This window comes from Lathyrus oleraceus, chromosome 5 (genome assembly GCF_024323335.1).
Source record: "Lathyrus oleraceus cultivar Zhongwan6 chromosome 5, CAAS_Psat_ZW6_1.0, whole genome shotgun sequence".
In the NCBI taxonomy this organism is placed as follows: domain Eukaryota; kingdom Viridiplantae; phylum Streptophyta; class Magnoliopsida; order Fabales; family Fabaceae; genus Lathyrus; species Lathyrus oleraceus.
Window position 1 is genome coordinate 119,076,956 of NC_066583.1, and position 22,017 is coordinate 119,098,972.

General features: G+C 41.3%; 1 protein-coding gene across 3 annotated transcripts; it reads right to left on the minus strand.

The window, feature by feature from the left end:
- Nucleotides 1-759: 759 nt before the first annotated feature.
- Nucleotides 760-10,592, minus strand: LOC127088159 (uncharacterized). 3 transcript variants are annotated; one of them, XM_051029081.1, is made up of 5 exons: nt 10,150-10,592; nt 9,941-10,069; nt 9,695-9,859; nt 8,758-9,063; nt 760-1,926 (listed from the first exon to the last, which is right to left on the minus strand). In XM_051029081.1, the coding sequence occupies exons 1-5, from the start codon at nt 10,426-10,428 to the stop codon at nt 1,894-1,896; spliced, it is 912 nt and encodes a 303-aa protein (XP_050885038.1). In that variant the 5' UTR covers nt 10,429-10,592; the 3' UTR covers nt 760-1,893. The 3 variants fall into 3 exon arrangements, with proteins under 3 accessions (XP_050885038.1, XP_050885037.1, XP_050885036.1); XM_051029080.1 differs by lacking the exon at nt 760-1,926 and adding an exon at nt 8,010-8,368; XM_051029079.1 differs by lacking the exon at nt 760-1,926 and adding an exon at nt 8,010-8,385 and having other exon boundaries at nt 10,150-10,590.
- Between the last annotated feature and the right edge of the window lie 11,425 nt (nt 10,593-22,017).

A 22,017-nucleotide genomic window follows, 5' to 3' on the forward strand; every position in this document is an offset into this window, starting at 1 on the left:
TTCCGACTAACTTACGGCACCGAGGCAGTCATCCCGGTGGAGATACGGGCGCCAACGAGGAGGACGGAGGAGCCCCTAGACGAGGAAATGAACGATGAAACCCTTAGAGCCGAGCTCGACCTAGTCGAGGAGATACGTTCCGAAGCAGCTCTCAGGGAAACAACCCTCAAACAAAAGATAGCACTACGCCATGACGCGAAAGTCATAAAAAGAGAGTTCCAGGTCGGCACCCTGGTCCTCAGAAGAAACCAGAAAAACCCGAGAGAGGGCAAACTGGCGGCCAACTGGGAAGGCCCTTACCGCGTCCGCGACAAAACGAGCAACGGGGCCTATTACCTAGAAAACCTACAAGGAGAACAACTCGCTCGACCATGGAACGCAGAAAAACTTAGACAATATTACAGCTAAATACACCACGGGGAGACGTGGCAGGTACGACCACGCTCTTCGTCCCCAAAACCCCAGGGAGGAACCATGAGACCCGGGAACGATCCGGGGTCACGTACCAAACACAACCCTCCCCGACGGTTGGGATCTTGACCAAGGCTCAACGTCGAAGTACCAAGACTGGCAGGGCACCCAGCTCGCGATGGGAGGACCCAAGCCTCGGGACCAGGGTTCGAACAACGGACCCGGGCTTCGATACCCACGGGCACAAAGCCCGACACTTCGTCGGTTCCCTAAACCGAGGAGACTAACAAAGTCGAGCAGAGTACGAATTCATACAAACAAGTATCAGACACAAACGAGCACAACGAATGATAACGAAAATATTCATACATTAAAAACGATAAGAGTGGCCGAAGCCAAGTACGCCCGAAGGCCATATTACAACGCCCGAAGGCCAAAATACATAAGGCACGCAGGCCATGATAACTAGAATCAAAGAAAAACAGATAAACTAAGACTCCGCTCGGAGCACCTCTTCATCCTCTTCTTCTTCTTCTCCCCCCAGCTCCTCCTCCACTTCAAACGGGCAGACGATCTCACCATCCCGGACGCAGTAGTTATAGGCCGACCCTGCTGTCACCAACTCAGGGTTCAGAAGCCCGAGCTGCTCGACAGCATTGTCGAAACCCTCTTTGAAGCAGGCCACGAGATCTTGGTTGAGAGTCCGAATATGCCCTAGCAACTCACCGCGCGAACCAAGGGCGCGTTCCTCCTCGGTCTCATCTGCCAGAGGACGGACCTTTCCCTCGAGAGACGCAACCTGAGCCCGTAGGCCAGCGTTGTCCTCGGTCAGCTTCTGATGGTCGGCCACCTGCTCTTCCAAGCTCGCCGTCGCAGCCTTCAACTGATCCCTCTCCTTCTCCACCTCCTCCAGCTTCCGGCTCAGCCCTTCCTGCAGCTGATGCTCTTCTTTGTAGTCCGACAGATCTTTAGATAATTTTTCCTTCTCCGCCCGGACCTGCAAAAGGGCACCCTCCAGCGAGGCAGTGGAGACCGAAGTGTCGGTCAAAACCATGGCCGTCTCCATCACCCGGATGACAGCAGCAATATCCCTGGCCAGATCTTTTCTCCGAGCAGCAGCATCCTGGTCCAGAATAGCCTTGGCCTCAGGCGCGGGCACAACAATCGACTCCTCGGCCTTGAAGAACGACCGTTCCACATAGCAGGGAGGTAGGAGATAGCTCCCCGGTCCGTTCGGACTTCCTGGAGACGACCTGGTAAGGGCCCCAGCCGGACGCTTCCGTTTATGGAGGGGAGAAGCCGCTGGCGACGGACTGCTATCAGGAATGTTGATCGGGTTAGACCGAGGAGGAGAGGAAGGAATCACGCTCGCCGCCTGCGAGGGACCGACCCCGGCATCGCCAGCAGTCTCCGAGACACGGGCCGCAGTTTTCTTCTTCTTCTTGGGCACCCGGTCAGGAGCGCCGACCTGATTCGCTAGCTTCAGCACCCGATCACGAGCATTGGGCATGGCACCTGCAAATAAATTACACACAAACATTAGCGACCGAAGTCATAAACAGAAATAAAATGCTAAACAAAGTCTGCCTACTCAATAACGCCAGAGCTTCCTCCTCGGTATCACACTCGAGCAGAGCCTTCGTATTGATATAACGCGTCTCGGTGATTAGCTCCCCGGCCTCATCCAGGTAGGGCACGCCCTGTCGATTCGCCCAGAACCCCAAGCTGAAGCTCTGCACGTAATCGACCAGCTTCTTGTACGCGAGCCTATCCTCCTCGCCGAGCATCGCGTACTTGACCCGGTAATGCGCCGTGGAGAGATCGAAATGATCACGCTGCCACCTCAGCGGTATCTTCGACACGAGCACCTCCGTCCCCGACATTCCCGAAGAAAGGGTCGGTCATGAATAGGTCTGTTACGACCTCACCTGTCCAACGCTCAAGCTTCCCCATCGTCTCGGGGGACCCTTAGTTGAAACATAAGTCATCTCTCTGGCTCAGAGACTCGACTTGGGGGGCTCCTGTTCTGGACTGGGCCATGACCCTAGGCACGGCACGGCCCAATGCTCGCCAAGCCCACGTCCGAACGGCCATGTCCACACGACCACGAGGACACGTCAGGTGGACGACCGTCCGCCCGACGAACGTCTCCCCGGCCCCTTAAACACGTGTCGGACAACGAGCGGGCCCTCCCACGTCGCGGACACCTAAGTTGTGTCGGGCAGGGCCATAACGGCATCTCACTCACCACGTCACCCAACTCCCCTATATTGTCTCCGAAGGGATAGGGGCAGTTGGACCAGGGAGCAGACCTTGGTCTAGGTCTTAACGCTTCTTACGCGTCCCCTGGCAGCTCCTCCTTGGGCCTAGCTAATCCAGCCCATTAGGAGCCTTGGCCCAGCGCTGGGGGCTCACTATAAATACCCCTTTCATGGCAAAGGGGCAGGTATTCTAACTCACACTCTGATAACCTCATTCTGTACCTTTTCTGACTTAAGCATTGGAGCACCTTGCAGGTACACCCCCCTCTCATTTCAGTCTCCGGCCCATTCACCAAGACCTTGGAAGGCCCTCCTGATCAGGTGAGATCAATTACCTTATCATAACCAAAACCAACAGTATTACTCAAACAATAATTGACACCATGATGTAGAAGTCACACCTGATTCAGTCAGCAGCCATAGCCAAACTCAATCCAAAAATCCTGATCAAAGTCAATCCACAACAATTATTACACATGACCTTGACGATCAATTCATTCATGACAAATACACATTCACAGATTCACGACCTTAACGAAAACCAAATACCTTAACCACAAAATCTGAGAAGATCAAATGGATTCACCCATAAGCCAAGCCATCTATCTTAATTATGTATGTAGTCTCTTGAAGCAATTAGTTGATCCTGCATCTTCAGGTATTCTTTATCATATTGAGCATTTTCATTCCTTGAATAAATTATATGTTTCACAACAACACTTTGCTCTTTCTGTGATTGCAAATACTGAACCAACAAGTTACAAGGAAGCTATCAAACATAAGTGTTGGATCAAGACCATGAATTCTGAACTGGACACTTTGAAACTTAACAAGAGCTGGGTTTTGTTAATCCATCACCAAATGTTAAACCTATTGGTAGCAAATGAGTTTATAAAGTGAAGTATAAATCAGAAGGAACTGTTGAGAAACATAAGGCTAGACTAGTAGCCAAACGATATGATCAAGTGGAAGGGCTTCCTTTCTTTGACACCTTTTCACGCAAATATCACCACTGTGAGAACACTACTTGCTTTATTATCCATCAACTCTTGGTATTTACATCACTTAGATACAAACAATATCTTCTTGCATAGAGACTTACATGAACAAGTGTATATGTCTGTTCCTCAAGGTGTTACAAGTCCCTAACAAAATCAAGTGTGCAATCTACTAAAGTCACTTTATGGATTGAAACAGGCCAATAGAAAATGGTATGAGAGGTTAACAAGTTTCCTAATCACTCAAGGATATAAACAATCCACTTATGATCATAATCATTCATTCTCAATAAAGTAACTTGTTTCACTACAGTTCTAGTGTATGTGGATGATGTAATTCTAACTGGCAACGGTCTGGAAAAAATTGAGAGAATCAAATTTGCACTTAATGATGAGTTTAAAATCAAGGATTTTGGAAGACTCAAATATTTCCTAGGCATAGAAGTTGCACACTATAAGGTTGAAATCAACATATGCCAAAGGAAGTACTATTTAGATCTCTTAAAAGACACAAGTCTCCTTGGTTATAAACCTGCAAAAATTCCTCTTGATCCATGTGTGAAGTGTAAGGGCAAACTGTCATACAACATACGATCATAGGTTTCGATGATGACAAATGACCACCATGGATGAATCGGCATTGTCGATTCCACCTCTACAAAACAAATGCAACATATCACCTATCATATCCTTTTCTATGCTCATCTAAACTGTTATATTTCATACAACATATGTGGATAAAATGTGGTCATGACAAAATGCATGAAAACCGCAAAAATCTGAATTTTTGCAGATTTGCAGGGTTTGAGTTGACCGTAGGGTCGGCGCACAACATAGTGCATTCCCCACGGGTCAGCACATAACATAGTGCATTTCCCACGGGTCAGCGCACAAAAAGCTTGCGTCGACCATAGGGGTCAGCGCATGAACCACAGGTCAGCGCACGCCGACCTATGGTCGACGCATACTGATGTATTTTTCAGTCTGTCCAAAACTGCAGGCCATGCATCGACGCATAGACCTGCTATGGTCGACCGTTCGTGCGCAAATTCAGTTTTTAAGTATTTCCCACTCTGTTTGAAAAGCTGTTAAGTGGGTTGGTTGGTTGGTTACTATAAATAGAAGTTTAGTTACTTGTATCAACTAACATTTTGACAATTTGATTCAAGTGTTCAAAGAACAAGAAAAAGTGAAATAGGTGTCCAAGATTCATCATCTTCATCTTCAACATCTCACAACACATCAATTACACACAACCATTTTTGAAGTGCTTTGTGATTGGTTAAAGGTGATAAGGTTCGAAGTCGAGATTGGGGAATCCGGTTCGGGTTGAAGTTTGCGACAGGTTTTTTCTTGAATAAAACCTTTAGGGTTTTGTCCTCCAAGACTGGTTTGATTTTGGGGGTTTTGGGACGAATTCTTCATCAATTTTCAGCTGAGAGAAGGTGATTGAGAAGAGGAAGTCTTCATCAATCTAGTAGCGGATTCAGTGATATTGAAGGGAAGATTTCAGGTTCGATTTGTTGTAGTTGAGATCAGCCGGGCCGAGGGTTTGAAGAACTGAGGGTTATTCAACAAAGGGGCTGGAATCGGAGGTCTATCAACAACAATCGAAGGACTTGATTCACCTTGAATCAAGGAACAAGGAGTGAAAGCAACATTCAACGTCTTGAGAATTCGGTTGTATATTTGCTTTGCAATCCTTGTATAAACGGTTAAATTCAACAGGTGATATCTATTAAAGTTATCTCAATTCTAGTTTTAGAATTGAGGGCAGACGTACCCCGAAGCGAGGACGACGGGGGAACTGCCTCATCAAATCTTTGCCTTCTCTATTTTTCAGCATATTTGTTTTTAGCTTAAAAATTAAGTGATTTTGTATAAGCACTTTTATCAAACCTTGATATTAATTTAGTAAGAAGTTAAAACTTTGTTTTTGAATTCAAAGTACAATAAAATATTGTACTAGACTAATTGAAATCTCTTACTCAACATAAATATCACTTGGAGTGTTTTTGCACACCAAGTGTTTGATAATTTGCCTAAACCAAAATTATCTTAGTTGTGTATCTAGTTTGGTTTGCTCTTTGAATCATTGGAACTAGGAATCTTAGCTAGTGAAACAAATCCTTGATAGTGTGACTAATGTAGTGATTCGTATTCTACATTATCACTAATCCATAGGCTTGACGCATATCTGATTTTCCAATAACAGTTCGTTTTAGACTATATTTTCCTCGGCCGCTTCCGCACTTAAAACAAATTTTCAAAACCAATTTTTTAATTGGTAGCGCCGACTCAAAGTTTAATTGGGATCTATTCAACCCCCCTTCTAGATCCGTGCCATAGTCTAACATGAAGCTACATCAAGATTCATCTGTTACACTTAACAACTACCAAACTCGATATCAGCTTTGCAACATAACACGTGGAGTTGTGAAATACCTCAAAGGATCACCTGGAAGAGGTATTGTATTCAGAAGATATTCTAACCCTCAAATACTTGGCTTCATATATGTGTAGATTAGATATGGTGTATTGATACTCGAAGGTCAAGTTCAGGTTATTGTTTTTTTCATTGGATTATCGTTGATTTCTTGAAGAGCAAAGAAACAACAAACAGTTTCGATGAGCTCATCAAAAGCAAAATACCAGGCGTTATCTTTTGCTAGTTGTGAAGTCCAGTGACTGATTTACTTATTACGTGGCTTAGGTTTTCAATGCAACAAATATTTTGTGATCAATTGTGACAACTAGAGCATCATTCATATTGCAGCTAATTCAATCTTCCACGAACGTACAAAACACCTTGAGATTGATGGCCATTTTGTACGAGAAAAACTCATACAAGGCCCCTTCAAGTTGTTTCCTATTAAATCACAAGCTCAGTTGCTGACTTCTTTACCAAACTTTTGCCACTAAAGAGCTTTTCTTTTTAATTCATGACATATACCACGTTAAACTTGAAGAAGGATATTAAAGCTATCATAATAAAACTTAAAGTACAAGTCACCGAAGTTACACCATTGATGAGTTGTAACACATGCTTATCACAACCTTTATGGTTGGTTACTGAGTTTTAAAAGTATTAGACATGCTTATAATCTTTTTATGGTTGGTTAATGAGTTACAAAAGTTATTAGGATCAGTTATAAAATCTAGCAGCAATAAATACCAACCAAAACTAACTTAACTAATTTGTAAACTAAATTCAATGAAAAGTTTTTTCAATTTTCTTCTTCTTCATTAAATTCTCTATCTTTCTTCGTCTTCAATATACTCATTCAAAACTTCAAGACATATTACTTTTTTTTCTTAAATTGCAAATCTCCAAGCTAACAATTTTTTTAATTAAATTAAAGATTTAATTATGTATTTCTCTATTTTTTAAAAAAATTTAATCATGAGACTAATTTTTAATGACATCTAATGATGTGTTATCGACACATTTACCATATTTAATAAAAACAAAATAAATTATTCTATTTAAATAATAACAACATTAAATTAAATTAAAAAAACAAAAAACAAATTCATCATCTTCTTCAATACACTCATAATCTTCATCCTCTTCAACAAACTCAAAGTTTTATAAAAAAATAAAACTAAAAAAATTACTAAAACTCAAATTGAAACTTTCATCTCTCCAAAAAAAAACTCAAAATTGAAATTAAAACCTAAAATCAAAATTAAAATCTCAAAGCCTCCAAAATCATAATATGCAACAAAAATATTAACATAAATAAAAATCTTTTCATATTTATCATTCTAGACTCATCAATAACGATTTCACTACCAATTTTTTTTTTAACTGAGTTTGTAGAAGAGGAGGAAGAATTTGGATAGATGAAGAATATGGATCAAAACCAAAAAAATATTTTTAAAAAAAACAGAATGACCAAAATTAAAATTAAGCCTAAATAAATTAAAGAGAAAGAAATTACTATATGTCCTCCGCAACTCAATGAACTCAAAGAGACACCAAATGGATTTTTTTAATCTTTTTCAATCCCAACACGTCTGAACAAAGACAAAAAAAAATGTTATTGTTTTTGCGGTTGCTATGTTATTGATCTGATAAAAAGTGATACTCTTAGGGGGTGTTTAAAAAGTGATACTCTTAGGGGGTGTTTAAAAAGTGATACTCTTAGGGGGTGTTTATTTCGTGGATACAAATGTTATTTCCGGAAATATGACATTGGAATTCATATATTCTCAAGTTTGTTTTAAGTTTTGATAATTTATGTCAGGGTACTTTTTATTCCCAGGAATATGTTTTGTTCCATTTTCATTTTAAGACATTTATTTTTTAATTTATAATTTTTAAAATTTAATTAAATAAAATTAAAAATATTCCGGACAATTTTATTCATTTGCCAAACACATTGATGGGAATAAAGCTCCTGACAATAATATTCCTAGAAATAATATTCCCGAGATTATAATTTTAATCCATAACACCCATTGAAGTACTTTGAAGTACTGGTAGTAGAATATTCCACTAATATCTTATTAATCCCAAGTTCTTCATCGTGCCTCCCCAAGCCCTTCATTAAGGCTTTTGGGTTTATAATCTAATAGCTTATTAATCCCAAGTTCTTCAACCAGAGTAGTACCTCCGCAAGCCCTTCTCTAAGGCTTCTGGGTTTATAATCTAGCTCCATTTTAGCTTTCTCGCATGAATACTCCCACTGATGTCTAAAACAATACACCGTCTGATTCAATGTCAAAGCACACAAATGAGAACACGGACTTTATTTTCGTTTAAAAATTTTCACTTGGTTTGTCATGTTATGAAATCAAATTGATAGTGAATCTGTTTATTTTTATTTTATTAACGCCATTAGGAAGGATAATCATTAAACCTAGAAAGATTTTTTTTTTTTGTTTTGCAATTTGATCTTACAGCAATTTTAATTCAGATAAATTTGTCAGCCAAATAATTTCTGATAAGAATAAGATATGTATATGATTGGATGCATGAAAATCTTTGTAATGTGGACATTTTCGATCAAATGTGATCAAATGTGTGTTCAGTGTTCACATGTGTTTCGTAGATAAATATCAAAACTCTATAAGGAGCTTACCGGTGGACTGATGATAGGTAACTTTCCAGTGATTCGAGAGAGCAACACTGAGAACCACCCATATGCTTCAATCACCCACATAGGGATATTAAACATTGGTTTTCTAGTACTAGTGATCACAGCAGCCAAATCAAAAACTTGATTGAACGATGCATTTTCACCTGTCAATAGATACCTCTCCCCAATTTTCCCCTTTTTCATAGCTGCAATGTGCCCCTCTACCACATCATCAACATGACTGAACGAAAATTTATCCTTTCCATTGCCAACGTAACCAGGTAATCGACCATTAAAACGTTCTACCAGCTGACAAATAAAAAGAAACAAAAACCAAACATTTGATACTCCCAAATACTAGTAGATGTTTACAAAAACTGAAAACCTACAGCTGTTGCGCTACAATATGGTTCTACAGCTACAATATGATTCTACAGCTGTAGAAACAATTGCATTAAGAGTTTCAAACTCTAAACCTAACATTTTCTAACACAATTTTCTAAATCTAGCTGCAATAAGGTGCTGCAACCGTAGAGAAGGTTATATTGAGAGTTCCGAACTCTAAACCTAACATTTTCCAACTATAAAAACGATTATATTTATAGTTCGGAAGTCTAAACCTAAGATTTTCCAACTATAAAAACGGTTATATTTATAGTTCGGAACTCTAAACCTAACATTTTCCAACTATAAAAACTGTTATATTTATAGTTCGGGACTCTAAACCTAACAATCTCCGGGTCTTGGTGCAATATGGTGTTGCAGCTGCTGCAGATGATCACAATTAGAACTCTAAACCTAACAGTCCTATTGTGAATTATCGAACTGTCCTTACAGAACTCCAAACCTAAAAATCCTATTGTCTTAGATGATCCAATTTCAAAATTAATATAGGACGAAACAAAACAAAACAAAACAAAGGAAAGAAAGGAAACAGTACCATATTTGCAATGGTGTTTCCTGCAGTGACTTTGCCAGGTCCATAAATAACCCCAGGATAAAGAATCGTGATCGGCACACCCTCGGAGGCAGCTTGAAGTGCAAGTTTATCGGTGGTAACCTTTGATTTCTCATATTCTGTGCAGAAAAATTTCTCATGATGAACCTAAATTAGAAACAAAAAATCAATCACAATCACAACATCAAGACGAAAAACAAAAAAATATCAAGTATTGATTTGTTGTACTTGATTCTCATCAGCAACAGCTCCGTCAGTTGGTCCGAGAGCGAAAAACGACGACGTATAAATGAGTTTCTCCACCGTGTTTGTTTGCTTCAGTGCCTTCAACATATTCTTCAAACCTTCAACGTTGACCTAATTTGAAAGAAAAATGATTGAACTGAATTAACTGAATAACATAATTAATGAGAATTTATGATGAGGGAAAATCTTACGGAGGTGAATTTAGATGGATCGGGAAGCCACTGCTCGACAACAGCGGCGAGGTGGAAGACGACGGAGCAGTCAGGCAAGGCGGAGAGAAGTGAGGAAAAGTCAGTGATGTCGCCGTAGACGATTTCGGAAGTAGGAGGAAGTGCGGAAAGATCGCTGGTGCGTCTGACGAGGACCTTAACGGAGTAACCTTGACGGTGGAGAGCGTGACAGAGCTTTCCGCCAAGGTAACCGGAAGCACCGGTCACTAAAATTTTCTTCATTCCTTCTTCACCCTCCATTTACTAGAAATCAAAGTTTCAGTTTCAGAGGTTTTCTTCTTTGTTCGACGCTTCAACATTGTCTCAAACAAGATAAATAAATTCCAGTGCTACCAGCTAAAGTCGGTATCCCTTACATCGAGACTTTCCCCCAAGTTGGGAATAAATCTCAATCAGAGATTCGGTCTCTCTTATTGTCCCTCTAAAAAAAATTTAAACAAATTTCATCTAAAATATTCATCTAAAATATTAAAAAATGTAATAAATAAAAAAGAGAATAGTATTTTTATCAATTATTTAAATTAGAGATTAATTATTATGCATGGTCAATGTAAAAAAATTTAGACCGTTGATTCATCACCATCACCAATTTGCTTTACTTTAATAGATTTTTAAAATAAAACTCAAATTTATTTCAATACAACGTCTAAGATTAACTGACTGTGTGTCAGTGTATTTCAATTAAATTATTTGAATTATTATAAGAGATTAATTACTATACACTGTCAATGTAAAAAGTTTTAGTTTTTTTACACAAATAACCCACTTTTTCAAGGAAATTCCCAAAATACCTCTGCTTTCAAAAAAAATCCCAAACTACTCCACTTTTAGGAGGAGTCGCCAATTGAATTGGAGACGCCTCCTAAAAATTGAATGGAGGCAGCCAATCCAATTGGCGCCCCTGTGTAGGGTTTAAGAGGAGACGCCAATTCAATTGGAGACTCCTTCATGCAATTTATTTTGGTAAATGGTATACGTGATAGATAAATTTGATATAGGACCACTTGATATTAATAAAATTTGCCGTTTACATAAAGAAATCTAATGGTGATGACCGGGATCACCTAACCGACCTCTGGTCCCACATCCTCTAGCTACCCTAACCCATGGCCCTAACCCACGTTGATGATTCTGTACCGGTGTTTGAGCATCTGAGGGGCCAGGAGCGTCACTACCAACTACAAGAGAAGGTCTGTTGAGGTAGTCAGACAAGTCGGCATAGTCTTCAGTATGTATCGATGGTGTACCGCCATAGCTGAGCTCATGACCCATGCCAGAGAAGTTGGGATGTGGTTGACTCATTGATGGGCGATCGGGACGATTGAAGGGAGACATTGGTGTGAACGATGCGTCGAGGAAAGGTTGGAAAGGTTGTTGGGGTGTTTGGTAGAGATAGGGTTGTTGGATGTTTTGGTTTTGTGAGGTTTGGGCTTCTTGGCTACGGTAGGAGGAGGGGCGGTTGGTGTTGAATGATCGTTGGGTGTTCTGGCTTAGGCGACTTTGGTAGGGTGATGGGGTGGGTGCGAAGCGATGTTGAGTCTCAGGTTGATGGTCAATTTGTTGGTGGTGGTATGGGGTATACTCTTGGTATTGGGGTTGGGTGTATGAAGTGTTTTGGTTGTATGTTTATGTGTTGGTTGAACGGAACGTTTGACGGATAGAGGGTTGGGTGTATCTGGTCTGACACTGTTGTTGGGGGTTTGATGTTGAGGTGTCAGGTGTGTAAGTCATCTGGCATGGATCGTACAAGTACATATCCTCGGCAATGAACTGAAAACCAACCGATCTGTACCAAGCCATATAAGTACGACTTAGTTTTTCTTCAGTTGGCATACGAGTCTGAGCTATATGGTTTTTGTTTTCGAAACACTGATACCATTAGACTCACGATCAAGAGAAATGCAACCTTCTTGCATTTGAAAAAAAGAATACAATCCTGTATAAGATCGGGTATTGTGTCAAAGATCACATATCAAAATCCTCTATTTTTTTAGAATAGTCAATGCAAGTATTTCCCCCTTAAGGTACGAGACGATGAAGATGTTGAATACATGTTTGTTAGTCATGAACATTCAGGCTGCAACTGTATTGAGTTGTACATTACTCTTCAACCATATATACCATCTCAACAGTCTCAACTAACCAGTCAGGATGAATCTGGTGAAGATGATCCACAATGGTCAGATGAAGTCAACCCAGAAGCAGAAGAAGAGGAGACCAAGATACAGGTTGATCACATGCTGAACAACGACGATGAAGATGATGATCAACCACCACCAGTACCTCCTAGTCATGTCTACAATCCGCCTCAACATATGACCAATATGGATCTTCATGACGATGAAACATCCAACAGTGTTTTCTATAATCCGTATCCGAGATCAGAATGCGAATTAAAGGTGGGAGACATGTTTCGTACCAAAGAAGAATGTGTTTTGGCTATCAAAAAATTCCACATGAACAACTTTGCTGACTTTACAATGAAATGCACTGATTCTAGAAGGTATGTTATCGAATGTCGTAACATACTTTGTAAGTTTCGTTTGGCTGCGTCTTACAAGAAGAAAAACGAATCTTGGGAGATCGCTTCAATAGACCCACCTCACAGTTGCATTGCAACTAACATTGAATAAGATCATCGTAAACTAAGCGCATCATTGATATGTCAAGACATTCTGCCGTTGGTTGTAACACCTCAAAATTTGCCCTCCTCTCTTGGGACTAGCTTAACATATTACATATCATTTTAGGTCATTAGGCATTGCATATTGCATATCATGTGGTTACATTGTGCAAGCCATTCTCCCAAGTCTTGGTCAGACGATGAGGAAGTCAAAGTGCAAGCTAGGGTTTCATTAGACTGGTCATTAATCATCTGAGGATGTGGGGGTCTAAATTAGGGTTTCATGATTCTCAAAAAGATATTGGTCTTCATCTTGTTTGAAATGATGCAACATCATCATCATCATGGTCTTGATATCATCAAGTGTGGGATCAGATTTCTTGAGATTAGGGTTTTGACCACTAGTCAACCCTAATCAGTTGCATTGGGCCAATCAGGGCATGATCAGGAGATGGGGTCTATGATGGATATGGGGATCATCCCATGGTTTTATTGAGATTATTGAGGCCAGGGTTTCATACTTGGGCCATTTCATCAGAAGATTGGAGCTCAGTTTGATCTATGCATGGCCAAATTCATCTATCAGTTGAAAAAGTCAACTGTGGTCAACTGTACATGATCTAATGGATTTGGAGGTGGAAATGAGTTGGATACACTTCATTCATGTTGGAACAAGTGTTATTTGACATTTCAAAGCTTAAGAATGGAGAAAATCAAGTCAAACAAGAAATTGCCAAAAATAGAAAGTGACTTGTAATGGAAGTTTCCAAAAATGGAAAGTTTTTGACCTCAAAATTACATGTCCAAGGAAGCTTCAAATGAAAATTTGTTCAACATGAAAGTTGTAGATCTTGGTCTCACCTTTCCAAAAAGTCCAAGAACTTGAAATTCCCATGTATGGTTGGCAAGTTATGGTCCATTCAATTTCAAAAATGACCCATAATCAGAGGGGCATAACTTCCACATGGAGTGTCCAAATTGAGTGATATTTTTATGTACAAACTCCATTTGACATGTACTTTCATGGTGCATAATTGGAATTCATCAAAAATGGTCAATGCAAAAAGTCAATTTTCAAGTGTACAGTTAAAAATCCAAGGGCAAAATGGTCCAAGTTGAGAAATAATTGGAATTTTGGCATGGGGATTTTTGCAACACCTCACAAATGCAATTTAGAAATGGTTTGAATGGTCACAAGTGGCCAAAGTCCAATATTTGATCAGGTCATTTTGGAATTGTACTTGAAAATGCATTTTGTGGCATGACATGGTGAAAATGAAAAATACACAACCAATGACCATGGGACAAGTTGCAACACATCACACATGGCATTTTGAGAGTGTGTGAGCTGTCATACAGCTGTCACAGGGCCTATGTGAAAAGTCCATTTTGCCCTTGCTTAGTAAAATGCATTTTTGCTAATCACATTTCATTTTTGTTAATTGGATGATTAAGGATGGATTAAGTGGAGGTATATATCACTAATCATAACTGAATTGTAATCAGAATCACAAATCTCAAGAACTTAACTGTTTTTCCCTCCATTTTCTCCCAAATTCATCAAAAACCTTCATCACTTTTTTGACAAAATCTTCACCAATTCTCAATCATTTTGAGAAATTCTTTTTGATTCAATCTCCATAAGCCATAAGCTTGGACTGTTTTGACGATTTGGAGCCAAAAAGCATTGGAATCGCAACTGTTCATCCTTGGTGCAACAATGGCAATTGGCAATTTCTTCCACTAGAAGCAATTTCGAGCGAACCTAACATCTCCAGTCAACATCCTGAAGCTTCTCTTGCATCTGTTTTGGATCAACAAGCGCCAAGGCTTCAAGATTCATCACTGCTCCATTCAAGGTACCTAAAATCGAATCTCATGGTTTCTTGAATTGTGATATGCTTATTGTAGTTCATCCAACGTAGATCAACATGCTAGGTTCAGTTTTTGATTTGGTGAACTGCTGAAGAAGTAATCGTGATTTTTAGTTTTGATGTTGTTTCTTTAAATGCTCGATCCGGATTATGTAGTGAGAATTAGGCAATTTAGGTTACATATTTGTGATCCACGCACTTAGACCTTTCCAATGGCTATAAGCTTGTGAATTTTCATGGAGTTTGGTTGTTCATGTGTTCTTGACGCGTTTCTGGAAAATGGATGAGGTTGATGATGAAATCTGGAAAAAATCTCTTGTTTGATCCGTGCCATGCGCTTGCATTTTTGAATCTTTGTTTCCCTCCGCTTTTGGCCAACCACACGCTGACACTTCAATTAGTAAAACGCAGAGTTTTGAGCCTGGCAGCGAGAATTACCATAGTGCCACTGAAATTAATTAATTTATCTTCATTTTTAAATAATTATTTAACAATTCATTCAATCTTTAAAAATTCATAAAAACATAATTACAAGTCCAAAAATAGTGAGGATTTTTTTGATGGATTCCAAATTTTCCCTAGAATTTTATAGGCATGGTTTCACAAGTTGTGCATGGTAAAATGTTGACCTGGCCTAGGGATCTTTGACTTGTGTGTATTTTTTACATGTTTTGCCATTTTCATTGTGAAATGCTCATACATTTAAAGAAATTCCTGAAATTTTTTGTGCTCATTCTGGACATGTTTATGGTGATTTACATATAAAGTTTGTGATTTTTGGATACCTGAGGAGTGAGATATGATTTTTTGAATCTAGGTGTGACAATTTGTGTCACACCTAGCTAGGTCAACTTCATGAATTTATTTGCCTGGCCTATGATTGCTGGATTGGATTGAAATTTTGCATGGATGATCATTGATATGTTGGGATGTCATGAGAATTTTTCTGGATTTATTGGTGGTGTTTTCAATTTGATTGATGTTTTTCTTCTCTGTTGGTTCATTATGCAACCTTGTGTGACACATGTTTGTTAATCTTGTGTGAAATTCTCATATGGTTTTGGATGAATGTGAAATTTGGTATGCTGGTTTTAGACACCTTGTAGGACATCATGCTTTTGGTCCCATTCATTTCTTAGTTGTTTTCACTCTGTTATGAATTTTTGAAGTGGATGCTTGCTTGAATGTCTTGGTTTGGCTTGAATAATTGTGTCTGGATTTCTTGATTTTCATTGGCCTAGTTCCTTTTGTCCAATTGAGCTGAAAATTGACATGCTATACCTTGAATATGTCCTGTTTAGGTGTGAATTATTTAAGGATTTTTGGAGTTGTTTTGGTATGCTTTTTATTGAAGTCATTCTGTTTGGACTTTTGGTGTTGTATTTGACCTAGTTTGTACCAAAATGTGCATGAATTGATATGGGTGAATGGTATAAGCATGGGACCAATTGCATTGGCTTTCTATTTGTGTGAATTTGATTTTGGTTGAGAATCCCTTGCTATTTAGAATTTTTTTCTCCCTTTTGGACCCTAGGCTTGGCCTAGTGGTCTAGTTTCTCACATTTGGTTTGACTTTTCAGGTTAAAAGTGCAAAAAGGCTTAAGAAGGAAATTGAAAAGTGAAAATTGAACTTGTTTGATGTTGAGAACTAATGTGAATTTGTTTTGTAGGTTGTGAAGCTTGAGCTTGAGCTTATAGCTTGCACTTGTGTGCATTAACTTGTGTTGTCTGTATAGATTAACATTTGCTGTTTATTGTTTGTCTGTCTGAGTACTGATGATACTTGATTGATTTCAGGTACATTTAGTTGCTTACAGTTCTTTAAGAACTTGCTTGCTGCTGCTTGGTTTTTAAACCACTTGAGGTAGGACTTCTATTCTTCATGTAGTCTGGGAGACCCGGCCTGTTACTTGGCCGGGCAAATGTCTGAAGTCCTCCTTAAGAGGCGATGTTTGTGATTGTTTAATATTATGCCCAAGCAGGTAAAGTCCTTGATTAAGGCAATTGGTGGAAGCCAAGGGATATGCAACCTATCCCCCACTATTCTGTTGAGTCGTCCCTCTGCTCACACGGCTGTGTGTTGATGCATTGGGACACAAACCCAAGATCTTGTACTTTGTACAGTTGTGTCAGAGTCTTTGAGCGTAGAAGGGTCCCTCCATTCTGGACCCACGCTCCTTTGTCTGAAGCTCTCCCTGGTTAGGGATAAGAGCTGTGAAGTCTAATCTTCACTCACCTTTCATCTGCTTCACCTTAGCCTCGTAATGGCAAGGTTAAGAGCGAATAATACCCATGTACAGATGACTTGCTTCGGCAGTCAAACCCATTGTGTGAGCCTCACTTGACTGGTTATAGTGTGTGCTTTGTGAATATTTGATTGTTGTTTGCTTGTATGCTTGTATGCTTGCTTTCTTCCTGGATAGGGTTAGCTTGCAGTTGTGCAAGTAGGTAGAAACCTCAACTTAGGGCAATGATGCATGACAACACTAGGCTCGAGTCCAGCTCCCTGGTAGTGTGTCTTCCCTTGGTTTCTGGCTAGATTTTCTTTCCCTTTAGGGGGAACTACATCGCCCTGATCCTTGTTCCAGATGAGGTATGTAGGCAGGTGGTCGTGCGAGACCACTCCGGGCAACCTTTTTCTTTTTTGTGTGCGTTTACTTGTTATCTGATTGTGTTTGATTGTGCTTGTGGTGTGCTTGGAAGCCGGTGTAAGTCCATCGAGTGGCATCTGGGTTCCAGTGTGTGTGTGTTTTGGTTCGGATGCTGATGTAAGCCCAGTGATTGGCATTCAGGCTCCATGTTTGCCTGTTGGTGTGTGTGTGTCGTTTGGCGTGCGTGAGCCGAACTACAGCAGCTCTGATTCTCATTCCAGACGAGATATGTAGGCATAGGACGCGATGTCCTATCGAGCTCCCTTCTTCTTAACCCCACCTGCGTTCCTTGTGTGTGTGTGTGATGTTTAGCAACCTTTTCTTTTCTTAGAACGTGGATCCCGTCGAGTACGACGGACGTGAGGGGTGCTAATACCTTCCCCTTGCGTAACCGACTCCCTTACCCTTTCTCTTTGGTCGCGAGACCATGCTTTTTCCAGGTTTCTCTGAGCGTTTCCTTTCCCTATTTCGGGATAAATAACGCGCAGTGGCGGCTCTGTGTTGTGTTTTGTTTTAGCCCGCCGGTTGTTTTTCGCGGATGCGACAGCTGGCGACTCTGCTGGGGACGTGAGAGATGTTGACCTGTGTTGGTCCATCTTCCCTAAGCGAGTCCTTCCTAACGTTCTAGGATATTTTAGGTTGCTTGTGATGTTTGATTTATTGCATTTATTATTCTAACCAATGTATATATTTGCATTAAATATTTGCATGCATCATACTATCATGTTGTTGCCGTCCTCTGTGCAGGTGGTTCCTCTGTTTGGGGTGGGTGTTCTGAGTGAGGCTAAAACCCAGGCCCGAGTATACACCTAGGACTAGTGTGGTCTCATGTCGCCTCTTTCGTGTTAGGTTAACATGTGCTTGGCGGCGTGATGTACCACAAGCCGGACGAGGTTCATTTGATAGTGTTTTCCTCTGTGGGGTACTCCACTTTGGCTTAGTCACTTCATTTGAGCTGTTGACTCTGGTGACCGATCATTTCCCGGATCTTTGGTTTAGACGATCTCAGGAGAGCTACAATGGCACACCCGAAAGGGCAAACCCATTGAGTATCTCTTCCCGATTGTCGAGACTATTATCCGCCTTAGGATGACCTGTTTAGAATTTACCCGTGAGGGGAGGGTGATTCTTTCAGATGCATGTTCAGATGGTGACTTTTGGTTCCGTGGATCAGGGTCCTATTTATGAGTCGGATTTATGGTCATTTATTGCTGAGACGCCGGAGTGCTGTCCGTGATTTATCAGTGGGGATCCGTTTATTTCGGGATTCCCCGGGCCGATTCAGAGATTGCGCGATGGGTCTGCTCAGAGACTGATGATGATGATGATGTATCTATCTTCCGTTTATTTCGGAACCCGTGGGTCGGATTTGTGGTTACATATTCCTCAGATGATTATGATCAGTACAGAAACCAGGTTTCAGTGCAGAGGATCAGATGGCTTGGAGGATGGCAACGCATTGCATTCATTCATCAGCATCATTTCATAATGCATTTACCTGCATCTAACACATGTTTACCCATATGCAGGGACACTTTTGATCGAGATCCTGGTTGAGAGACTTTCTGCTCAGACATGAGGATCGGTTTGAAGCACGATGTGGCCTACAGTTTCTTTGATCTAGAGATTGGTGTGCTGAAGGATATGGTAGCATTGATTACGCCCGACCATGTGGGGATGTTCAGAGAGTCATATGGTAGTATCCTGAAGATGGTTTTCAGGCTCACTGATAGCGACAGAAGTGCCATTCATACTCTTCTTCAGTTCTATGACCCGGGGCTGAGATGCTTTGTGTTTCCAGATTATTTGTTGGGACCTCTGATGGAGGATTATGCTAGCATCTTGGGTATACAGATCCGTGATCAGATTCCTTTCCATGTCACTAGGGCAGAGCCAGATGTCCTTGGGATTTCCCGTGCTCTTTATTTGAGTCCGGAAATGGTCAAGGAGGGTTTGAAGGAGAAAGGAAAGTTACCTGGATTTCATTTGAGTTTCTTGGAGGCTAATGCCAAGGAACATGCTGCTATGGGTAACTGGAAGACGGTTTGCGCATTGATTGCTGTGAGCATTTATGGGATTGTTTTGTTTCCTAATCAGAAGAACTTCGTGGACCATAATGCTATCAGGTTGTTCCTGCAGAGAAACCCTATTCCTACTCTGATCGGGGATGTTTACTACTCGATTCATAACAGGAACGAGAAGCGGCGCGGTGGTCTGATCCGGTGTTGTTCTCAGCTGCTCTTCAGGTGGTTTATGGGGTATTTGCCTTCCCGAGGTGCTTTTGCTCATCTTGATCCTACTGTCAAGTGGTCCTTCAGGTTGATGGGTTTGCGGGCTGATGACATTGCATGGACTCATAATGGTTTGGCTGGTCGGGATTTTATATATAGTTGCGGGAGTCTACCCAATGTGCCTCTTGTGGGAGTTCAGGGTTGCATCAATTACAACCCGACGCTTCTCAGGAGACAGATGGGGTTTGCTATAGAGGGTCCTCCTCTCGAGCGAGAGATCCAGGAGTCCTTTTACTTCCCGATTGATGGCAATCAGGCCAAGCTGAGGCAGGTATTGGATGAGTGGCGAGATATCCAGAGGAAGGGTAAGGTTCCTTATGGGAAGGTCAACTGTCGGTATTTTCCTCTATTTGATGATTGGTTGCGGAAGAGAATTGAGGTTACACTTCTACCGTTTCCTGGAGGTGATTCTGGGTGTCCTATGATTGAGGGTCCAAGTTCTTCTGTCAGTATGGAAGAATTCCTTGAGATGAAGAGGGCCAGAGATCAGTTACTTGAAGAGAAAGCTGAATTGGAGATGACTGTTGCTCGGGTTCAGATAGCCAACCAGGAGATCAAAATGAAGATGGAAGATCAAAACAAGCGATATGCCCTGGAAGCAAAGCGTTTCGAGATGGAAACTGCCTACTATGGGAAGATCAGCCAGGCATTAGCATCATCTACCAGAGAGCACGACATCACCAAAGAGAGATTGGCTAGAGCTTCAAAGGTCATTGAGGATCAGAAGAGGAGGCAAATCTTGGTGAAGGATCAGAGGGATGATAGGGCCAGAATCCTCGCTGCAGAGTGGGAAGCAGAAAGAGCAAAGATCGTCACGGAGAGAGATCATTACATGGTTGAGAGGGACCATTACTTCAGGCAGATGAAGATTCATCAGAAGGAAGTGGGAAGATTACAGCAGGAGAACACCGAGCTCAGGTTCGCCGTTGAGTTCGCGAAAATGGAAGATGAGATAGGGCCATCTGTGGGACCCTCATCCAGCTAGATCTTTCATTTGTTGTGGATTACCGTCAGGCTTGTTGACGGAATCTATTTGCTTGTACTTCTTTCCTGATTCTGGAGGATTGTATTTGAATTTTATCTGATTTGATGTATGACTATGGCACTTATTGTGCACTTTTGGCTATGTGATGGTTTTTTTTAGTCGATGATTGATCTTCAAGCTTTATTTGCTTTACCGTATGCACTCACACAGACACACACATGGTTGGGGGTATCATGCTAAATCACATATCTCCGATCTGCACGATGAAATCAAATGCTGAATACAAAATATTGATGCCGGGTTATTATTTGTCTCGATGATGCCAGGATCGAGAGATAAAGTGTTCCTCATGTGGATGAACACTGCATTCATGCATTGATCATAATAACTTGTGTTTTATTTTGCAGGTATCTGTTTCTAACGTGCGTGATTGATGCAGGAATCATTGCTCGTGCTCGCAGAACCGTACCTTTGCACTCAACCAGACCTCACAGATACTTCACCAGACGCAATACTCCTAGACTCATGGATCTTCCCAATACAGACATCCTCGAGCTGAAGGACAAAATGAATGAGCTGATCAACATCATGCAAGGCTTTGCAGTTGGTCAGAAGGCGTTGGCTGACAAAGTTGAAAAGCTCGAGCGGGCTTCTGCAGCAAACAGCGGGGTTAACCTGGATGGAGTCTCCAACCAGGGACTGGGGTCTCGTGATGGCGGAAAATGGACAACTATTGGTGTGGTGAATAATGCTGGTGCTGGTGGCCAACCGGGGCAGAATTTGAAGGATAATTTTGTGCCTCCATTCTATGGCTTCGATGAGGATAGAGAGGAAGACAGAGAGGCTGATCAGTTCTCGATGCACAACGAGCCTTTGGGTCAGTACAATGTTCAGCCTCAAAGCAAGGAGATTCAGCTGCTGGCTGAGAAGATCAAGGTATTGGAGAGCTATGCCACTCCCGGGGTGGTCAATATGTCTAATATGGGGCTCGTTGAGGGGATTGTGATCCCACAGAAGTTTAAGGCGCCCACATTTGACAGGTATAACGGGAATTCTTGCCCGGAGACGCATCTTCAGGCCTTTGTCCGCAAAATTTCTGCATACACAATGGATCAGAAACTGTGGATGTACTTTTTCCAGGACAGCCTGTCCGGAGGTTCCCTGGAATGGTATACCAAGTTGAAGTCCTCGGATATTAAAAACTGGCAGGATCTTGGGGACGCGTTCTTCAAGCAATATCAGTTCAATGCTGACATGGCTCCGAGCCGTACCCAGCTGCAGGGTATGTCTCAGAAAAATAATGAAGGATTTAAGGAGTATGCTCAGCGGTGGAGAGAGTTGGCTGCTAGGGTACAACCTCCTCTGGTTGATCGTGAAATGTCAGATCTCTTCATGGGAACCCTGC